Source organism: Pelodiscus sinensis, unplaced genomic scaffold (genome assembly GCF_049634645.1).
Source record: "Pelodiscus sinensis isolate JC-2024 unplaced genomic scaffold, ASM4963464v1 ctg77, whole genome shotgun sequence".
In the NCBI taxonomy this organism is placed as follows: Eukaryota; Metazoa; Chordata; order Testudines; family Trionychidae; genus Pelodiscus; species Pelodiscus sinensis.
This window is the reverse complement of record NW_027465809.1, coordinates 26,872-44,574: the sequence shown is the minus strand read 5'-3', so window position 1 is coordinate 44,574 and position 17,703 is coordinate 26,872. Positions and strand designations below refer to the sequence as shown.

General features: G+C 62.8%; 1 protein-coding gene across 7 annotated transcripts in view; it reads left to right on the top strand.

Annotated features, from left to right (window-relative positions):
• Nucleotides 1-17,703, top strand: part of STK11IP (serine/threonine kinase 11 interacting protein) — a 31,412-nt gene that overhangs the window by 4,269 nt on the left and 9,440 nt on the right. For 4 of the 7 annotated variants that reach the window (XM_075914457.1, XM_075914458.1, XM_075914459.1 and 1 more), the window contains 13 exons: nt 3,534-3,608; nt 3,777-3,872; nt 5,500-5,628; nt 6,193-6,264; nt 8,258-8,387; nt 8,470-8,573; nt 9,185-9,274; nt 9,830-9,871; nt 10,652-10,819; nt 11,100-11,181; nt 11,268-11,609; nt 13,460-13,713; nt 14,577-14,687. In XM_075914457.1, coding sequence (XP_075770572.1) covers nt 3,534-3,608; nt 3,777-3,872; nt 5,500-5,628; nt 6,193-6,264; nt 8,258-8,387; nt 8,470-8,573; nt 9,185-9,274; nt 9,830-9,871; nt 10,652-10,819; nt 11,100-11,181; nt 11,268-11,609; nt 13,460-13,713; nt 14,577-14,687 — 1,695 coding nt within the window. The remainder of the gene's footprint in view (nt 1-3,533; nt 3,609-3,776; nt 3,873-5,499; nt 5,629-6,192; nt 6,265-8,257; nt 8,388-8,469; nt 8,574-9,184; nt 9,275-9,829; nt 9,872-10,651; nt 10,820-11,099; nt 11,182-11,267; nt 11,610-13,459; nt 13,714-14,576; nt 14,688-17,703) is intronic. The other 3 variants (XM_075914460.1, XM_075914461.1, XM_075914463.1) reach the window with 3 other exon arrangements.

Genomic DNA, 17,703 nt, shown 5'->3' with positions numbered 1-17,703 from the left:
GTGCAAGCAGAGCTGGGGATCAGCTGGAGTGTCCAGCTGATCCCCAGCTCCATGTTACAAAGCCCCTTTGAAGTGCCCCTCTGGTGCCTTAAAGGGGCAGTGCTGCATGGAGCCCGAGGTCAGCTGGGGACTCCAGCTGATCCTGGGCTCCATGCAGCGCTGCCCAAATTGCACGTGATTAATCGCATGAATAATTGCAATTAGATTTTTTAATCACGCGATTAATCACGAGTAAAATTTGTAATCGCTTGACAGCCCAAATTGCAAGTGAAACGACCTTGGTGTTCCAAGATGGGAATGATGTGACTGCTCGAAGGCTTGGTCTAGACTTAACTTACGCTGGCAGCTGGCGTGAAAACGCCCACAAAGCGCTTGGGTAGACACGGCTGGGCTGACCGTGCTTCTGTCAGCACAACTAACGTTTATGGCTCCTTTGCTGCCAGACTTCCGGAGTGGAGCCAGAGCACAAGAGCGCCCAGGCTGGGTCAAACCTGTTGGCTTTCAAACAGGGGCTGTTAACAGGGAGTTTGGAGAGGGAGTTCTCCAGGGAGAGGAAGCTAACACAGGACCCCTGAGGGAAGTGGGGGTGTGTGTGTGTAGTGATCAACGGCTCGGTGTCAGGTTGGCAGTCAGCTTCTAGCACAGTGTCCCAAGGATCTGTTCTTGGACTGGTTTTGTTCAACATCTTTATCAATGACCTGGATGAGGGGCTGGATTGTACCCTCAGCAAGTTTGCAGATGACACTAAACTAGGGGGAGGAGTAGATACGCTGGAGGGCGGGGGTAGGGTCTGGACAGATTAGAGGATTGAGCCAAAAGAAATCTGATGAGGTTCAATAAGGACAAGTGTGGAGTCCTGCACTGGGGAAGGAGGAATCCCAAACATTGTTACAAGCTGGGGACCCACTGGCTAAGTAGCAGTTCTGCAGAAAAGGACCTGGGGATTGCAGTGGATGAGAAGCTGGATATGAGTCAACAGTGTGCCCTTGTAGCCAAGAAGGCTAATGGCATATTAGGTTGCATTAAGAGGAGCATTGTCAGCAGATCCAGAGATGTCATTATTCCCCTTTATTTGGCTTTGGTGAGGCCACATCTGGAGTATTGTCCAGTTCTGGGCCCCCCACTACAGAAAGGATGTGGACACATTGGAGAGGGTCCAGCGGAGGGCAACCAAAATGATTAGGGGGCTGGAGCATATGACCTATGAGGAGAGGCTGAAGGATTTGGGTTTGTCTGCAGAAGAAAAGAGTGAGGGGAAGGCTGCTATCAAATCTCAACTTCCTGAAGGGAGATGTGACAGACCCGGCCAGGTTGACGGCGTCCGCTCAGGACGAATTGCTCAAACTCGGGACTCCTTACAGCCCCAGACTGGAGACCTTCCTAAATACGCCACAAACCAGCCACACCGAGCGCTTCAGCTGCCTGCCTGGCCAGCCAGAAACCTCACAAACATAACCCCTCTGATACCCCAGCTCTTCCTGTGCCCCTGTCAGTCCCAGGCCTGCACACAGGTTAGGGGTTATAGAATCCCATCTCACCTACCCTGAACAGTTCTTCCTGTCCCAAGAAACCAGCCACAGTTCCCAGGGCAATGTACACTCTGGATCTTACACCCAAATCCTTTAGAATCTGACATCTAAAGGGTTATTACTAAGAAAAAGAAAAGCATGAGAGTGAGGTTAAGGAGAATACATTACATGCATCGAATCTCCCAGTTCTCAATGCAGGCTCTTAGCAGTTTATAACATCTCTGCTATCTTAAAAGTCTCTGGTTACATCCTATGTCAGGATGGGTCCAGGGTTCCTCCCAGCTCCTTGTTCCCTGCAAGGCTGCCTCTGGGATCAAGAGCAAAACTGAAGACAAGATGGAGGGTGCCACATGGCACTTATAGACCTCTCCTGGCATCATCTTGGCTGCAGCAGGTCACCTGGTCAGTGGCCTGTTCCTGTGTTCCCTGCTGGTAGCCCTTAGGTATCAGTCACATTCCTGAGGTGTGTACTGGCATCTAGAGATCCACTGTCTCCTTGATAATTAGCACAGCCATAGGCTGAGCATTCCTTGCTCCTTTGCTCAGCCACAGACAGAATTTTCCAGCATCCACACAGTCCATGTTTCTAACTCCACACACAGATGTCACACTGTTACATGAATAGCGCACACAGATGTCACACTGTTACATGAATAGCGCACACAGATGTCACACTGTTACATGAATAGCGCACACAGATGTCACACCGTTACATGAATAGCGCACACAGAATCAGTAGAACAGAAGCTTTCGTTTGACACCTCATGTGGCCCCCTTTGTATGCACTTTGGGGCAAACACCCCCCCATGGGTGCAGCAGTGATCTGGCTGCTCCCCTTAAAATCCAGTAACGTGACAGGAGGTTCCAAAGAGGCTGGAGAGAGGCTGTTCTCAGTAGTGACAGATGGCAGAACAAGGAGCAATGGGCTCAAGTGGCAGTGTGGGAGGTCTAGGTTGGATATTAGGAAAAACTCTTTCCCTAGATGGATGGTGAAGCACTGGGATGGGTTCCCTAGGGAGGGGGTGGAATCTCCGTCCCTAGGGGTGTTTAAGTCTTGGTTGGACAAAGCCCTGGCTGGGATGATTGAGTTGGGTTGGTCCTGCCTTGGGCAGGCGGCTGGACTTGACGATTCCTGAGGTCTCTGCCAGCCCTAGGAGTCTTTGAAACCAAAGGTCCATCTAGTCCAGTATCTTGTCTCAGCGGCCAATGCCAGCTGCCCCAGAGGGAGTGGACAGAACAGGTGATCCATCCCATGGCCCAGGCCCAGAGTGACCAGTTTGGTGTCGGATCACCTTGACTGTCACCTGATGTGCTGACAATACCACTGAGCCCACCTGCCTCCCCTTTGGGAACCCCACTGCCTCGTCCTGCTGACTCAGACCCTTCGGTCTCCTCCTACACTGGCGCAGCCGCAGCCATATAACAGACCAAGGGCAGGCTCGCCCGGGCAGGCTCAGGTCAAGGGACTTGCCTCAGGGCTCAGGTGCGCAGGACGGGACCCGAACCCAGATCCATTTGTGTGTCTGTACAGGGCAGCCTCGTGTGGCCATCTCGCTGCGTGCTGCCCTTGCCCCCCAGCAGTTACTTGCACTGACTTGAAGTTATTTTGGGGAGGTATGAAAGTGAAGTGCAGACTGTACCGGGCCAGCTCCACTTCGTGCACTGAAATGGGTTGCATGGAATCTCTCGCCTGGCCTCTTCTGACCAGCTGCGTTCTCAGACTAGTCCGCCTCCCAGTCTGGGGCTGGTCCTTGCCCCTTCAGTTTGCTGTTTCCAGCTGTCATCTTGGGAGGTCAGCAGGGTGTCCTGACGTCTGTCAGTTTGGTTAGTCTTCCTGCCGTCAGTGAAACTTGAGTCTGGGGCAGGGGGGCTGCAGCAGGACTGAGACCGGCGTGTCTGGGGGAAGGTGCTGCCCACGGACACGGAGCAGAGGGCTCTGGCAGCGCTGAGGTGGTGCCTTAAACCCCTGAGGTTTGAGACTCTGCTCTGTCCATCCCTCTGCAGCTCATTCACGTTCCCAGCTGGAACCTGCAGTCTGCTGTGACGATCTTCCCCTTCAAGTCTCTCCGGCGCCTGGAGGTGAGTGTGCTGGGGCTGGCCGGGCCCTCGGCCCTGGCCCTGTGGGGGTGCACACTGGTCCCTGTGGCGCCCCAGCTCATCAGACTGGCTGAGGTGCTGCTCTTGCTCGAGGGGCTGGGCGGGGGGTGGCTGCTCCTACACACTCTCCCCTTTCTCTGACCCCCATAGCTGAAGTCTGTCCCTCCGCACTGCCTGCGAGGGCTGCGGTTTATCTACTCTCAGCTGGAGGCCTTAACGTGCAGCAGATGTGTCAGCACGCTGGAGGTGAGTGCTGGCTCGAAGCCGTTCTACGCTGTAGAGCTCTAGTATAAATGGAGATGTACCTCACCGGGCTGGCCGGGACCCCGCGAGTCACCGAGCCCAGTCCCCTGCAAGCACCATCCCTAACAGATTTGCCCCAGGCCAAGGCTTGAACTCTCAATCCTGGGTTTAGCAAAGCAATGCTCAGACCACTGAGCGATCCCTCCCCTGGGCCAAGATCTGGTTTGCTGGGTGGTGTGGGCCCAGGGCGGGTGGCGCAGGCTCCATCAGCCACTGCACTGTGGTTCTTCCCCGGCAGCCAGCCAAGACGTGTCAGTCCAGTTCCCCGCGCCCGTCACAGGCTCTGAGGTCCCCAGCTGCTGGCCATTCAGGTGGCTTGGGCTGGTCTGGATACTTCTCCCGCCTGCTGGGCTAGAGCGACTCTGCTTGGTGCCTTGCAGTGCGTCCCAGCCTGTGCCCTGCCATGCGCTGCAGCTGGAGCGAGGCTGCCTGTGCCTGCAATGTGCAGGCCCTTCGGAGAGCAGAGGCTCAGGCTTCCGTGTCCAGAGGCCAAGGGGTCTGTGCTAATTCTGCCCTCATGCCATGCTCACAGCAAAGCTGCTTTATTAGCCCCCTGGCCTGAGCTGGGTCTGCCAGCAGGGAGCTCTCCAAGGGGTCCCAACTTGGATGCTCCCCTTGCTCTGCCAGAGCTAGAACTGCCAGGCGTCCCGCCTCCTGCAAGGCTCCCAGTCAGCTGTGCCGGAGCCAGAACTGCCTGGCCTCTGGGGCGTCCCGCCTCCCGCAGGGCTCCCCGTCAGCTGTGCCGGACCCCGAACTGCCTGGCCTCTGGGGCGTCCCGCCTCCCGCAGGGCTCCCCATCAGCTGTGCCGGACCCCGAACTGCCTGGCTTCTGGGGCGTCCCGCCTCCCGCAGGGCTCCCCATCAGCTGTGCCGGACCCCGAACTGCCTGGCCTCTGGGGCGTCCCGCCTCCCGCAGGGCTCCCCATCAGCTGTGCCGGACCCTGAACTGCCTGGCCTCTGGGGCGTCCCGCCTCCCGCAGGGCTCCCTGTCGGCCCCGCCAGAGCCGGAACTGCCTGGCCTCTGGGGCGTCCCGCCTCCCGCAGGGCTCCCTGTCGGCCCCGCTGGAGCCGGAACTGCCTGGCCTCTGGGGCGTCCCGCCTCCCGCAGGGCTCCCCGTCAGCTGTGCCGGACCCCGAACTGCCTGGCCTCTGGGGCGTCCCACCTCCTGTTGGGCTCCTGGAGCCGGAACTGCCTGGCCTCCACCTCCTGCTGAGCTCCCCACCAGCCCTGCCAGAGCCGGCTGGGTTGGCTGCCGGCCACTGGGGCAGGATTTGCTGAAGCTGTGGCAGCGTGCAAAGGGCTTGGGCAACCTTCATGCCTGGTCTCCAGGAGCTCCTGGTCAGAACATGCAAACGTGAATAGCTGCAGGCCCTCGGCCGTGCCAGGACACGGCATGTCTCCTTCCTTCCATGTCTTGAGCCGGGGCGGCTGCTGCTTCCTATGGGTGGGGACGAGTGTCTGAAGAAGGGCAGGGTGCGGCCCTTCCATGCTGTCCCAGCTGCTCTGTGGTACCCAGCTCCTGTCCCGTTGCTTGCCGTGTGCTGCTGCTGATCTCTCTCCCCTTCCTAGGAGGTCATCTCTGCCTGCGGAGGGGATCTGAGCTCTGCCCTCCCTTGGCTGGAACTGCAGACCCTGAACTTCAGCCACAACTCCATCACTGCCCTGGATGGGTCACTGGTGAGGGGAGCGGGACCCGTGGTATGGGCTGGTGTGGAGAAAGTGACTAAGAAAAGTTGTTTACTTGTTCCCACAATACAAGACCTAGGGGTCACCCAATGAAATGAATAGGCAGCAGGTTTAAAACAAACCAAAGGAAGTTTTTCGTCACTCAGTGCAGTCAACCTGTGGAACTCCTCGCCAGAGGATGTGGTGAAGGCTAGGACTTCAACAGGGATCAAAGAAGAGCTAGTTAGATTCATGGAGGTTAGGCCCATTAGCGGCTATTAGCCGGGATGGGTAGGAACGGTGTCCCTGGCCTCTGTCTGGAAATGGGTGATGGGAGGGATCACATGAGGACTACCTGCTGTGTTCCCTCCCTCGGGGGCACCTGGCGCTGGCCGCTGTGGGCAGACTGGATGCTGGGCTGGATGGATCGTTGGGCTGACCCGTCTGGCTGCTCTGTTCTTAGGTTGGCTGTGATGCTGCCAGGCCCCATGGGCAGGGTGTGGGGAGTCTGGGGGGCAGGGCCTAGCCCTTCCAGTTTGCAGTGTGTCGTTGGTTGAGTCAGCGGGCTTGACGCAGATGCTCTCGCACCCCTTCCAGCAACTGCTGAACGCCCTGAAGGTCTTGGACTTGAGTCACAACCAGGTGCGGGACTGCGAGCACTACCTGACGGTGAGTGTCCGAGCCCAGTGTCCGCGCATCCCCGGCCGCACGTGGATTCCCATCCTGGAGCAGGCAGCTGCTGCGCTACAGGCTGGGACCCAGCCCTTCAGCCTGCCGAGCTGCCTGGGCACCTCCTGCCGGGTGGCCCCCTCGCCTGTCCGCCCCCTGTGTTTTCCCCTCTAGCTCGGGGTGGGCAGTTTTAGACGGGGGGGGCCACTTGAGAAACATTTGAAGTGGCCCTGGGCTACTCCGAAAGGGGCGGGGCCTCAGGGGGAGGGGGAGGGGCCAGGACACTTCTTGGCTTACCTGCCCACAGACCCTGCTTGGCCTGGGGTGGGAGGAGTCTTTGCCCTGCCCTCTGGAGAGAGAGCTGCCAGCTGTTGAGTAGGGCCGGGGGATGGTGAGGGGCCCAGGAAGTCCCTTGCGAGGGGCCAGCAGCTGGTGGTTGACCCTAAGCACAATGTGCCCCTTGCAGGGCGACAGGAGACTTCACGCTCCCCTGTCCCCAGGTCCTGATTAGCCTGGGGGCTACGGGAGCAGCCAGGCATCTGTGGCCAGAGCCCTTTTGCCCACCCCCGCTCTGAGCCAGGCGCAGGCAGGAGTCCACACTTGGCAGTGGAGCCCCTTGCGACTGGCTTGCGGGAGGCCCACGCCGCATGCTGAGCCATTGCTGAAATGCACCCCTGACGCCTGCCTGGAAGGAGCAGCTCTGACACCAGGGTGCCCTGTGTGCCCTGTCCAGCCCGCCGCCCCAGCCTGGGGACTTCTCTGGGCAGATCGGCTTCCCCTCCTCCTGTTACGCCTGCCTCTGGGCAGGCCATGAGGTTCGCGGGTGGCGGCGTGGCCTTCGGGACAGGCTGGGCCAGTGACTTGTGATCCTCTGCCTGGCTCCGCTGGCCTCACGTAGCCGTTCTCTCAAACAGCAGTCCGGAGCTCCGCTCCTCTAAGCTGCGTGGCTGTGCAGATGGAGGCCTGTGCTGGCAGGAAGAGCTGCCCGCCCCGCCCCGCCGCACCCTAACTCTCTGCCCGCCACACGGCACCGCCCAGCGCACAAGCGTTCCTTCTGCGGGCGGACAGGAGTATGGGGGGCCGTTGGCTGGGAGGGGCTGTCCCGTGAGACGGGCTGTGCCATCTCCCAGACGGGGCAGGGTTTCCGAAAGCGGTCAGTGCTCCTGTGGGAGTGGCTGTTAAACCCGCTGCATTCCAGTGGGCAGAGCAAGGCCAGCGCTGAGTGGGTCTGACACCAGCCCAGATGTGAACTGGAGCCGTTTTATTGCCGAAACCGCTTGCTGCGCCGGGCCTGCCACTGGGGTACGGGGGTGCGGGGCAGTGCCTGTCCCGCGCCGGGCCTGCCGCGGGGGTGCGGGGCAGTGCCTGTCCCGCGCCGGGCCTGCCGCGGGGGTGCGGGGCAGTGCCTGTCCCGCGCCGGGCCTGCCGCGGGGGTGCGGGGCAGTGCCTGTCCCGCGCCGGGCCTGCCGCGGGGGTGCGGGGCAGTGCCTGTCCCGCGCCGGGCCTGGTGCGGGGCAGTGCCTGTCCCGCGCCGGGCCTGCCGCGGGGGTGCGGGGCAGTGCCTGTCCCGCACCCGTTGCTTATGACAGCGTCTTGGCCAGCTGTGCGGGGGCAGAGGAAGGGTTGCCCTGAGGGTAGGTGTCCTGGTGTCTCCCAGGGCTTGGTTCCCTGCTCCACCAGACACTCGGGCTGGTCTCTTCCTCCAGGGCACGGGGATGGGACAGTGGCGCTCACTGAGGATCAAGGCCCGAGTGACCACGGGGCTCGGCCTGCAGGAGGGGGAGCGTGGCAGTGGCAGTGGCAGTCAGTAGCTCTGACTCCGCCGTCTGCTTTAAGGCAGGTGTGAGTCGGCTCTTCCCTCGCTGCCTGGGAGCGCGCTGTGTGCGGCTGTGAGCCCGTCGGCCAGGCACAGCGGGGGGAGTAGGGCTCCACCTCCCTGCACTGCAGACACGGTAACCGGGTGGCTCTCGGGCCCTTCCTTCTCTCCACACAGACCCTGACGGAGCTGGAGTACTTGAGTCTGGCCTACAACTTCCTGCCAAGGGTGCCCGAGCTGGGCCTGCACAGTCGAGCCACGCTGGTGACTCTGATCTTGCGCAGCAATGAACTTGAGAGTATTAATGGTGAGCCCAGGCAGGGGCTGGCGTGGCCCGGAGGAAGGGCCCCTTGGCATCGCATTTGATGGCTTCTCCGGTTTGTCTGCAGGGCTGGAGCAGCTGCTGAACCTGCGGCACCTGGATGTGGCCTATAACCTGCTGTTGGAACATGCCCAGTTAGCACCACTGTCCATGCTGCACAGCCTCAGGAAAGTGAGCCAGGGGCCATGGGGGCAGGAGGGGGAGACCCTGGGGTGTCTCAGTTCAGGGCGGATGGCAAGCTGAGGAGGGCCCCTGGTTGGGGTTCCCGCTGAGGAGAAAACTGCGGTCTCCATGAACCCAGCAGTGGGATTTCTATAGCCCTCACCCTGTCCCCCGTCATGCTGGGACTGCTCCTCTGCTGCCTGGCCTAGGTGACCCAGGCGACTTGCCCTTGGTGGCCCCTGTATGCCAGTGGGTGTGCGGGTGTGGCTGGAGCAGACCGGCGCCCTGGGCAGCAGGACGTGGCCAGGCTCCCGTGGGTCAGGGCCCGGCTGCAGGTGAAGAACCGGCTTTGCACTGCCCGGCGGAGCAGAACTCAGGGCGCTGGTAGGGCAGCTCTCCGAGTGAGGAGCGTGGCCTGGAGGCCCGTGGCCCTCCGGCTCCGTCTGAACGGAAGCAGCAGGCACAAGGCCTGTGAAGGGGCCGCTGGGAGGGGAGGCTCCTTCCTGCATGGGCCCCTTCGTCGCCAGCCCAGCTGGAGGAGGCGCGTCTCTCGTGCTGGCCCGTTGGAGGAGCCGGACACGCGGCTGTTCAGTGACCCTCGCTGTGTTCCTCTCTCCCAGCTGCACTTGGAGGGGAACCCGCTATGGTTCCACCAGAACCACCGAGCGGCCGCCGTCGTCCACTTATCTCCGAGGGCAGCGTCCGTCAGCGTGAGTAGCGCAGCCGCCCGCAGGCTGGGGGCACGGCCCTTCTCGCCCCGTGAGAGCGGGCAGGGCAGGGCCGGGCAGATGCTGCAGTGGCCCGTCCCCTGCTGCTCAGTTCCTGCTTCTGGCAGGTGCCCAGGTCAGGAGGTTCAGTCCCCACCTTGGCTAACACTGCCCTTGCCCCGGGGCTGCAGGCGCCGTCTGTCGGGCAGTCCTGGGGCTTGGCAGGCCTCAGACGGTGCCTGAGTGCGGTGCCCTGGCAACGGCCGCTCGGCCAGCGCGCCGTGCAGTGGTAAATCCAGCAGCTGGGCGCTTGGGCTCCAATGAGACTAAAGGGCCAGCGTCTCCAGGGACCCCGTTTCCTAGGGCTGTGGTTGCTGGCGGCTCCGGGGCCTGTCCTGCAGGGGGCGCTGGCACCGGGCGCGCGGCAGGCAACGTCCCCAGTGTCGGACTGGGCACCAGTTGCCTCCTGAGGTGGGAGTAGGCCGGGTCCCAGTCACGGCTCCAGTGGGGCAGGAGGCGGCGAGCTCCAGCTGACTGACTGCAGGTCTGTCATTGCAGCTGCTCTTGGACGGAGAGCCCCTGACGGCCTCAGACCTGCTGGTGAGCATGGGTGATGTACTGCAGCGCACCCCACTCTGGGGCGGGGTGGGGAGACCCGTGGTGTCTGGGAGGGGCTGTGGGGCAAGGAGAGACCCATGGTGTCCTGGGGCAACTGCGGGGGGAGACTGTGTGGGGAGACCTGGGGCACCATGGGGAATGGGGAGACCCATGGTGTCCTGGGGTAGCTGCGGCGGGGGGGGTCTGGGGGGAATGGGGAGACCCATGGTGTCCTGGGGCAGCTGCGGTGGCAGGGGGGGATCTGGGGAGACCTGGGGGGGAATGGGGAGACCCATGGTGTCCTGGGGCAGCTGCGGGGGGAGTCTGGGGGGGCATGGGGAGACCCATAGTGTCCTGGGGCAGCTGCGGGGGGGAGTCTAGGTAGACCTGGGGGAGTGGGGCGCAGGGAGACCCGTGGCTCTGCCCTGGTGCCTGCCCCTCACTTTGGGGGAGTTCTCCATCGGCTGCTTCGCCTCTGTCTCTGGCCAGCTCCCAGGGAGACCAGAGCGTTCTCAGGCCCCATGCGCTGTGGGCCAGGCCGGCTCCTAGAGCCCTTCGGCACCCAGGGAGGGGCTGTCAGTCAGTCCCAGCCCTGCTGTGCCTGGGGAATTGCAGGCTTTGGGTGAAACTGAGGAAAGGAGGCAAAACAGTCCTGGCCCGACAGCGAGGGGCCTGCCGCCACTCTGGGGGAAACGGGCATCTCGGGGGCGTCCTGGCCCCTCCTGCTCTGGCTCGGCTTACCCCCGCCCCCACGCTCAGCTGCCATCCCTCTTCTCTTGGCAGCACCTGCCAAAGCCGGGGCAGCCTCTTGCCCAGTCACTCGGCTCGTCAGCCTCCGAGAGGACCCTGCTGGAGCGCAGTGCCCTGGACAGCTCCTGCGGCGCCGACCTCAGCGACAGCCAGTCCCCCGGAGACAGCGGGGCTGCCAGGCCCCTGCAGCGGAGAGCCAAGGTCCCTGGCCCCATCGCTGGGCTTCTGCTGCCTCTGCCGGGCCTGGGCTGCGGGTGGCTGCTTTGCTGCATGAGAGCCACGGGGACCCACCGGAGCTGCTTCTCCCCCGCAGAGTGGGGCTGGTGGCCTGGCTGGGGGCGGGGTGACAGCACTGTCTCTGAGCAGGAGGCCTGGGTTAAAAGCTTGACTTGCCCTACTGTGCCAAGTGTGCAGGGCGGGCGGTGCGCAGAGCTCAGGCCCCGGTCTGGCCACTCAGCGCTGCTCCTTCCGTCCCTTGCAGGGGAAGGTGAGGGTGCGCCGGGCGAGCATCTCAGAGCCCAGTGACACGGAGCGCGAGTGCCCGGCACGGCCCCCCTCTGCCGGTGAGACTCCCCCCTCGGCCCAAAGCCAGCAGCTGCCCCCCTGCGGGGCTCTGTGGGCCCCACTCCCCGGGATGTTCTCTCCGCAGGGCTGGGCCAGTGGCACCGGGAGCTGGCGCGCATGGACGCCTTCCGAGAGCACTTGGGTGCCGACTGGCTGCAGTACAAGAGGCAGCTGGAGGGGCACGGCCAGGAGGGGCCTTTCACCTCCCTTAGTTGTCCTGCCAGGGAGGTGCCGGGCAGCCTGCCTGGCACCCGCACGGTGAGCGAAAGCGCCACCCCGGAGCAAGCCACTCCCTGTGGGTCGCTGCGGGACAGCCCGAAGGAGGAGGAACCCGCCTGGCAGTGCGAGGAGGCCCTGCGAGAAGGCCAGAAAGGAGAGATGGCTGTGGACGAGCTCGCAGCCCCGGAGGGAGAGGAGAAGCCAGAAGGTAAATAGGTTCTCTCAGAAGCTGTTCAGGGCCTCTGCATGTCCCCTCCCTGCTGTGAGGCTGCACCTGGAGCTGCCCAGCCCTGTGCCTTGCAAGGCACCGGGGCCGGGCCTGCCCTGAGGGCGGAGAGCCGTGCGCTGATGCCCGGGTGTCTGCCTGGAGCTGCCCCATCCCTCTGCCCTGCAAGGCACCGGGGCCTGGCCTGGCCTGAGGGCGGAGAGCCGTGTGCCGATGCCGGGGTGTCTGCCCTGCAAGGCGCCGGGGCCTGGCCTGAGGGCAGAGAGCTGTGCGCTGATGCCGGGGTGTCTGCCTGGAGCTGCCCCATCCCTCTGCCCTGCAAGGCACCGGGGCCTGGCCTGGCCTGAGGGCGGAGAGCCGTGTGCCGATGCCGGGGTGTCTGCCCTGCAAGGCGCCGGGGCCTGGCCTGAGGGCGGAGAGCTGTGCGCCGATGCCCGGGTGTCTGCCTGGAGCTGCCCCATCCCTCTGCCCTGCAAGGCGCCGGGGCCTGGCCTGAGGGCGGAGAGCTGTGCGCTGATGCCGGGGTGTCTGCCTGGAGCTGCCCCATCCCTCTGCCCTGCAAGGCACCGGGGCCTGGCCTGGCCTGAGGGCGGAGAGCCGTGTGCCGATGCCGGGGTGTCTGCCCTGCAAGGCGCCGGGGCCTGGCCTGAGGGCGGAGAGCTGTGCGCCGATGCCCGGGTGTCTGCCTGGAGCTGCCCCATCCCTCTGCCCTGCAAGGCACCGGGGCCTGGCCTGGCCTGAGGGCGGAGAGCTGTGCGCCGATGCCCGGGTGTCTGCCTGGAGCTGCCCCATCCCTCTGCCCTGCAAGGCACCGGGGCCTGGCCTGGCCTGAGGGCGGAGAGCTGTGCGCCGATGCCGGGGTGTCTGCCCTGCAAGGCGCCGGGGCCTGGCCTGAGGGCGGAGAGCTGTGCGCTGATGCCGGGGTGTCTGCCTGGAGCTGCCCCATCCCTCTGCCCTGCAAGGCATCGGGGCCTGGCCTGGCCTGAGGGCGGAGAGCTGTGCGCCGATGCCGGGGTGTCTGCCCTGCAAGGCGCCGGGGCCTGGCCTGAGGGCGGAGAGCTGTGCGCTGATGCCGGGGTGTCTGCCTGGAGCTGCCCCATCCCTCTGCCCTGCAAGGCACCGGGGCCTGGCCTGGCCTGAGGGCGGAGAGCCGTGCGCCGATGCCCGGGTGTCTGCCTGGAGCTGCCCCATCCCTCTGCCCTGCAAGGCACCGGGGCCGGGCCTGCCCTGAGGGCGGAGAGCTGTGCGCCGATGCCCGGGTGTCTGCCTGGAGCTGCCCCATCCCTCTGCCCTGCAAGGCGCCGGGGCCTGGCCTGAGGGCGGAGAGCTGTGCGCTGATGCCGGGGTGTCTGCCTGGAGCTGCCCCATCCCTCTGCCCTGCAAGGCACCGGGGCCTGGCCTGGCCTGAGGGCGGAGAGCCGTGTGCCGATGCCGGGGTGTCTGCCCTGCAAGGCGCCGGGGCCTGGCCTGAGGGCAGAGAGCTGTGCGCTGATGCCGGGGTGTCTGCCTGGAGCTGCCCCATCCCTCTGCCCTGCAAGGCACCGGGGCCTGGCCTGGCCTGAGGGCGGAGAGCCGTGTGCCGATGCCGGGGTGTCTGCCCTGCAAGGCGCCGGGGCCTGGCCTGAGGGCAGAGAGCTGTGCGCTGATGCCGGGGTGTCTGCCTGGAGCTGCCCCAGCCCTCTGCCCTGCAAGGCACCGGGGCCGGGCCTGGCCTGGCCTGAGGGCGGAGAGCCGTGTGCCGATGCCGGGGTGTCTGCCCTGCAAGGCGCCGGGGCCTGGCCTGGCCTGAGGGCAAGAGCCGTGCGCCGATGCCGGGGTGTCTGCCCTGCAAGGCGCCGGGGCCTGGCCTGAGGGCAGAGAGCTGTGCGCCGATGCCGGGGTGTCTGCCTTGGCAGTGGACCTGTGCCAGCCTGTCTTGGTGAGCCAGATAGAGGGTGACGGCGCCCCAGAGCCAGACTGGATCTTCCTGCGCGTCACAGCCCGGCATGTGATCGAGGTGGAGCTGAAGGCAGCCAGAGTCCTGCACAAACTGGAGCTGAGGAGCCTGCAGAAAGTGGAGACCTCGGAGATGGCCTGGAGACGGATGGTGAGTTGGCTCCGCGAGGCGCTTGCCTTCTGATCTGCATGCGCCAGCGACTCGGAGCCCAGCTGCAGGGCTGGCAAAGGGGCCGTGGGTGAGCCAGCTCTCTCCCGCCCGTGTGCGCCTGCCCCACCCTGTGGCTGAAGGCCGCACAGGGCAGTGCTGCGGCCTGGGCCAGGCTGTGCCCCAGTTCTCCTGGGCGGAGTCAGGAAATGGAGCTGGTCGAGCTCTGGTTGGGGGCTGAGGGAGGCCTTTGCACACTAACCAGCACAGCCTGGGATTCGCTTCCTGGCCGGGGCAGTAACTGCCAGCGACCTTCAAGTTCACTAAAGGTCCCTAATTGCCCAGTGTGGACTTGCTTCAGCGGTGCCCTGTCGCTGGCTAGCCTGCGTCCTGGCCGGCCCTCTGAGCATGGCCCCCCGCTGTGGAGTCACTCTGACTGGGGAGGGCAGGGGGCAGCTTTCCTGGACCAGCGTAGGCTGCTGAGACCAGCTTTCGAGCACGAGAGGTGGCCTTGTCCCAGGATTGTAGAGACCAGTAGGATTCAATCCTGCTTCATCGACTGTCCAGACAGTCCCCCTGGGCTTGCCAAGTCTGGACAGTCTGTGCTGGCCTCCGGCCCCTCATCCCCTGTATACGCCTCCCAGCAGGGCGGACTCACCGGCCCTTCTCCGCACGTCTCGGCGGCATTGCGTGGGGAGCAGCGTCTCAGCCTGGGCTGCTCTCAGTGCTGCTTGTGCCTCCAGACTCGTGCTTCTGCCCGGGGTCCTGCCCATGTGCCTGGAGCACCCTGCCAAACCCTGGGAGCACAAAGCTCCAGGCCCACTGCCCCTGACGGGCCTCTGAGCCCCTGGCTGCTTTTCCTTCAGGACCTGGAGCGAGTCTTCCCTGTCCTCACGCTCTACTTCGGCTACATCCGCAAGGACCGTCGGAAGCGCAGCTATGTGGTGCTGGACGATCACCCGGAACGCTGTGTGCAGGTGAGGGGGCCCTCCGCATGCTGAGTGGCAGGGGCTGAGCCTGGCTCTGTTCTGGGTCTGCCTGAATGTGACACCCCTAGCCCAGCTCGAGAGGAGTCTGCTGCAGCCTTAGCTAAGGCCATGTGACCTGTGGCTCCAGAGATGCCAGGTTTGGTCCTGCCTCCCCGTGCCCAGGCTCGGTTGGCATGGTGGGTGAGTGCGTAGGTGCACGGATGTCCCAGGCTCCCGAGGGCCTTGGAGCCTGCAGCATCTGCTAGGCCCGGCTGCTGAAAAGCCATGGGAGGCTGCTGAGGACCCACTAATGGCTTGTGCAGGACCCCCAGGGGTGTGAAGTGACAGGTTTGATTTCCAAGTTGGGCTGATCATGCCACTGGTGCCTGGCTGCCTTCTGGGGCTCCCCATCACCCTGCCTGGCCAGGCCAGGAGCTCTGGTCTCCCCCAGGGTTACGGCCCCCCATCCACAGAGCAACACTGCCACTGAACCAGCTCGGCTCCAGGAGGGCCCAGCCCCCAGACAAATCCATCTGACTCATGTGAGTTTGGCAGTGAGAGCTTGTACGCTCAGGAGTGGCTTGAGGCCGGCTGTGGCAGCTGGCGCCCCAGGGGCACGGTGCAGTCAGTGCCCCTGCCTGCATGGCCGCCAATGGCTGTGATGTCGTCATCGGACGGGCGCCCGGGCTGGTGCCACAACCATATAAACCAAAGTGATACAATAACAAAGAAGGAACGCATTGAAATTGACTCTAATTATCTCCCCGTTACAAAGAGAGCACCCCAATTATCTCCCCGTTACAAAGAGAGCACCCCAATTATCTCCCCGTTACAAAGAGAGCACCCCAATTATCTCCCCGTTACAAAGAGAGCACCCCAATTATCACCCCATGTCATTACCTCAGACACTAACCTTCCCCCCACCCCCATTCTGTTCTAGAACTTGATTTGTCAATTTCACACTCATTCGTTCTTTTTTCATTGTATTCTTTGGTATCTATGGCCAGGCCAATTCTCTTCCAGAATGTGATCTGAGGAAGCGGGTCTGGCCCATGAATGCTCATCACCTATTAAACCATCTTGTTAGTCTTTAAAGTGCTGCCTAGTTTCTTCTCCTTTTGTTTTAGCGAGATCAGACAAACACGGCTACCTCTCGATTACTATTCCTCCTTCCTTGTCTCTCCTTGCCCCTTGCCCCCACCTTCTTCTAGTAACTTACTTGTTTATAATCAGTTCACTTTCTTCACTGTATTCCTCGGTTATAGAACGGTCATACCCATTCAGTTTCAGAATGTGATCTGAAGTGGGTCTGGCCCACGAAAGCTCATCACCTATTAAACCATCTTGTTAGTCTTTCAAGTGCTACATAGCTCTGTCTTTTGTTTTAGCTAGACCAGACTAACACAACTGCATCTCTATCACTAATTTACTAAGGCCTTATTCAGCTCTAATTTGATCCTTTTAAATTTGCAAATGAATCACAGCTTGGGGGTAGGGAATGGTTCTTTCTGCAGTTTAGTTTTGAAGGTTCCCCCCTGGTATTTACGCCTCCCCATCAGCTGCTGGGAGAAAGCCATACCCCCTACCCACACCTAACTGGCCCTGCACCTGATAAGGAACTCTTTCCATACGCTTCCCCGCCCCCGCCCCCATTCCTACTCCATGCATCTGAGTGGTTTACACCCAGGGAAGCACATGCCCCAATAAATCTGAGCCTTTAAGGGACTCCTGGTTGTTTTTGCAGTTACAGACTAACAGGGCAACCCTCTGAGACTTGTCAAGTGGAAAGTGACAATTGGCTGACTGCAGATCCCAGCTGGGGGCAGGAATTTCTGTATGTGAAGCTAGAACTAGGAAGTGAGTGTGGCGGTTTCCATTCTAAATGTGCTAGTGAGGGCCATTAGGGATATGTGGGTATCTTCATGACCTGGTAGCCCAAAGGGTGGCTGGTCCCCCAGACAGCCCTTTGTGGATCTAGCAATAGAGATGCCGCCGTGTTAGTCTGGTGTAGCTGAAACAAAAGCCAGGGCTAGGCAGCACTTTAAAGACTAACAAGCTGGTTTATTAGGTGATGAGCTTCCGTGGGCCAGACCCATTTCAGATCACATTCTGGAATTGGAGGTGGTGGCAAGTAGGACCCCTGCTGGAGGCCCAGGAAGTGCGTGGGCACCCATCTCCCTGTGCAGCCTGGATCTTGGGTGGTGGCTGACAGAGCGTCCGTTGACGGTGGCTCAGAGAACCCCTGGCTGGCCTGTCCCCGGTGGGAATCCTGCCGCCTGTGCTGCTGAGGGGCCAGGCAAAGGCTGGAGCCAGCTCTGCTTGCAAAGAGCCCAGCAGCAGCTCCTACTGTCTTGGGGCGTGCGTAGCCCGGACTGCTGGGGCAGGAGCCAGAGGCATTCCAGCCACACAGCCGTGGGGCAGAGGTGACTCTCTCCAGACCAGTATGAGGGGCAGGAGCCAGAGGCATTCCAGCCACGCAGCCGTGGGGCAGAGGTGACTCTCTCCAGACCAGGATGAGGGGCAGGAGCCAGAGGCATTCCAGCCATGCAGCTGTGGGGCAGGGGCGACTCTCTCCAGACCAGGATGAGGGGCAGGAGCCAGAGGCATTCCAGCCACGCAGCCGTGGGGCAGGGGCGACTCTCTCCAGACCAGGATGAGGGGCAGGAGCCAGAGGCATTCCAGCCATGCAGCTGTGGGGCAGAGGTGACTCTCTCCAGACCAGTATGAGGGGCAGGAGCCAGAGGCATTCCAGCCACGCAGCCGTGGGGCAGGGGCGACTCTCTCCAGACCAGGACGAGGGGCAGGAGCCCGGTTGGGTGGTACTTGTGGGGGCAGCCTGACTGTCGGGGGACCCAACGTCCCGCCGTCGTGCTGCTGAGGCCCTGGGGCAGCTGTCTCTGCTCATCCCTCCCCAGCCAGGCGGAGTGCTTGGGCAGAGTCTCGGCCTGTGGCTGGCTGGCTCCCACGGCCCGGCTCACAGCCCGCCAGGTGTCGCTCAGACTGGCAGCCCTCACCATCTCCCTGT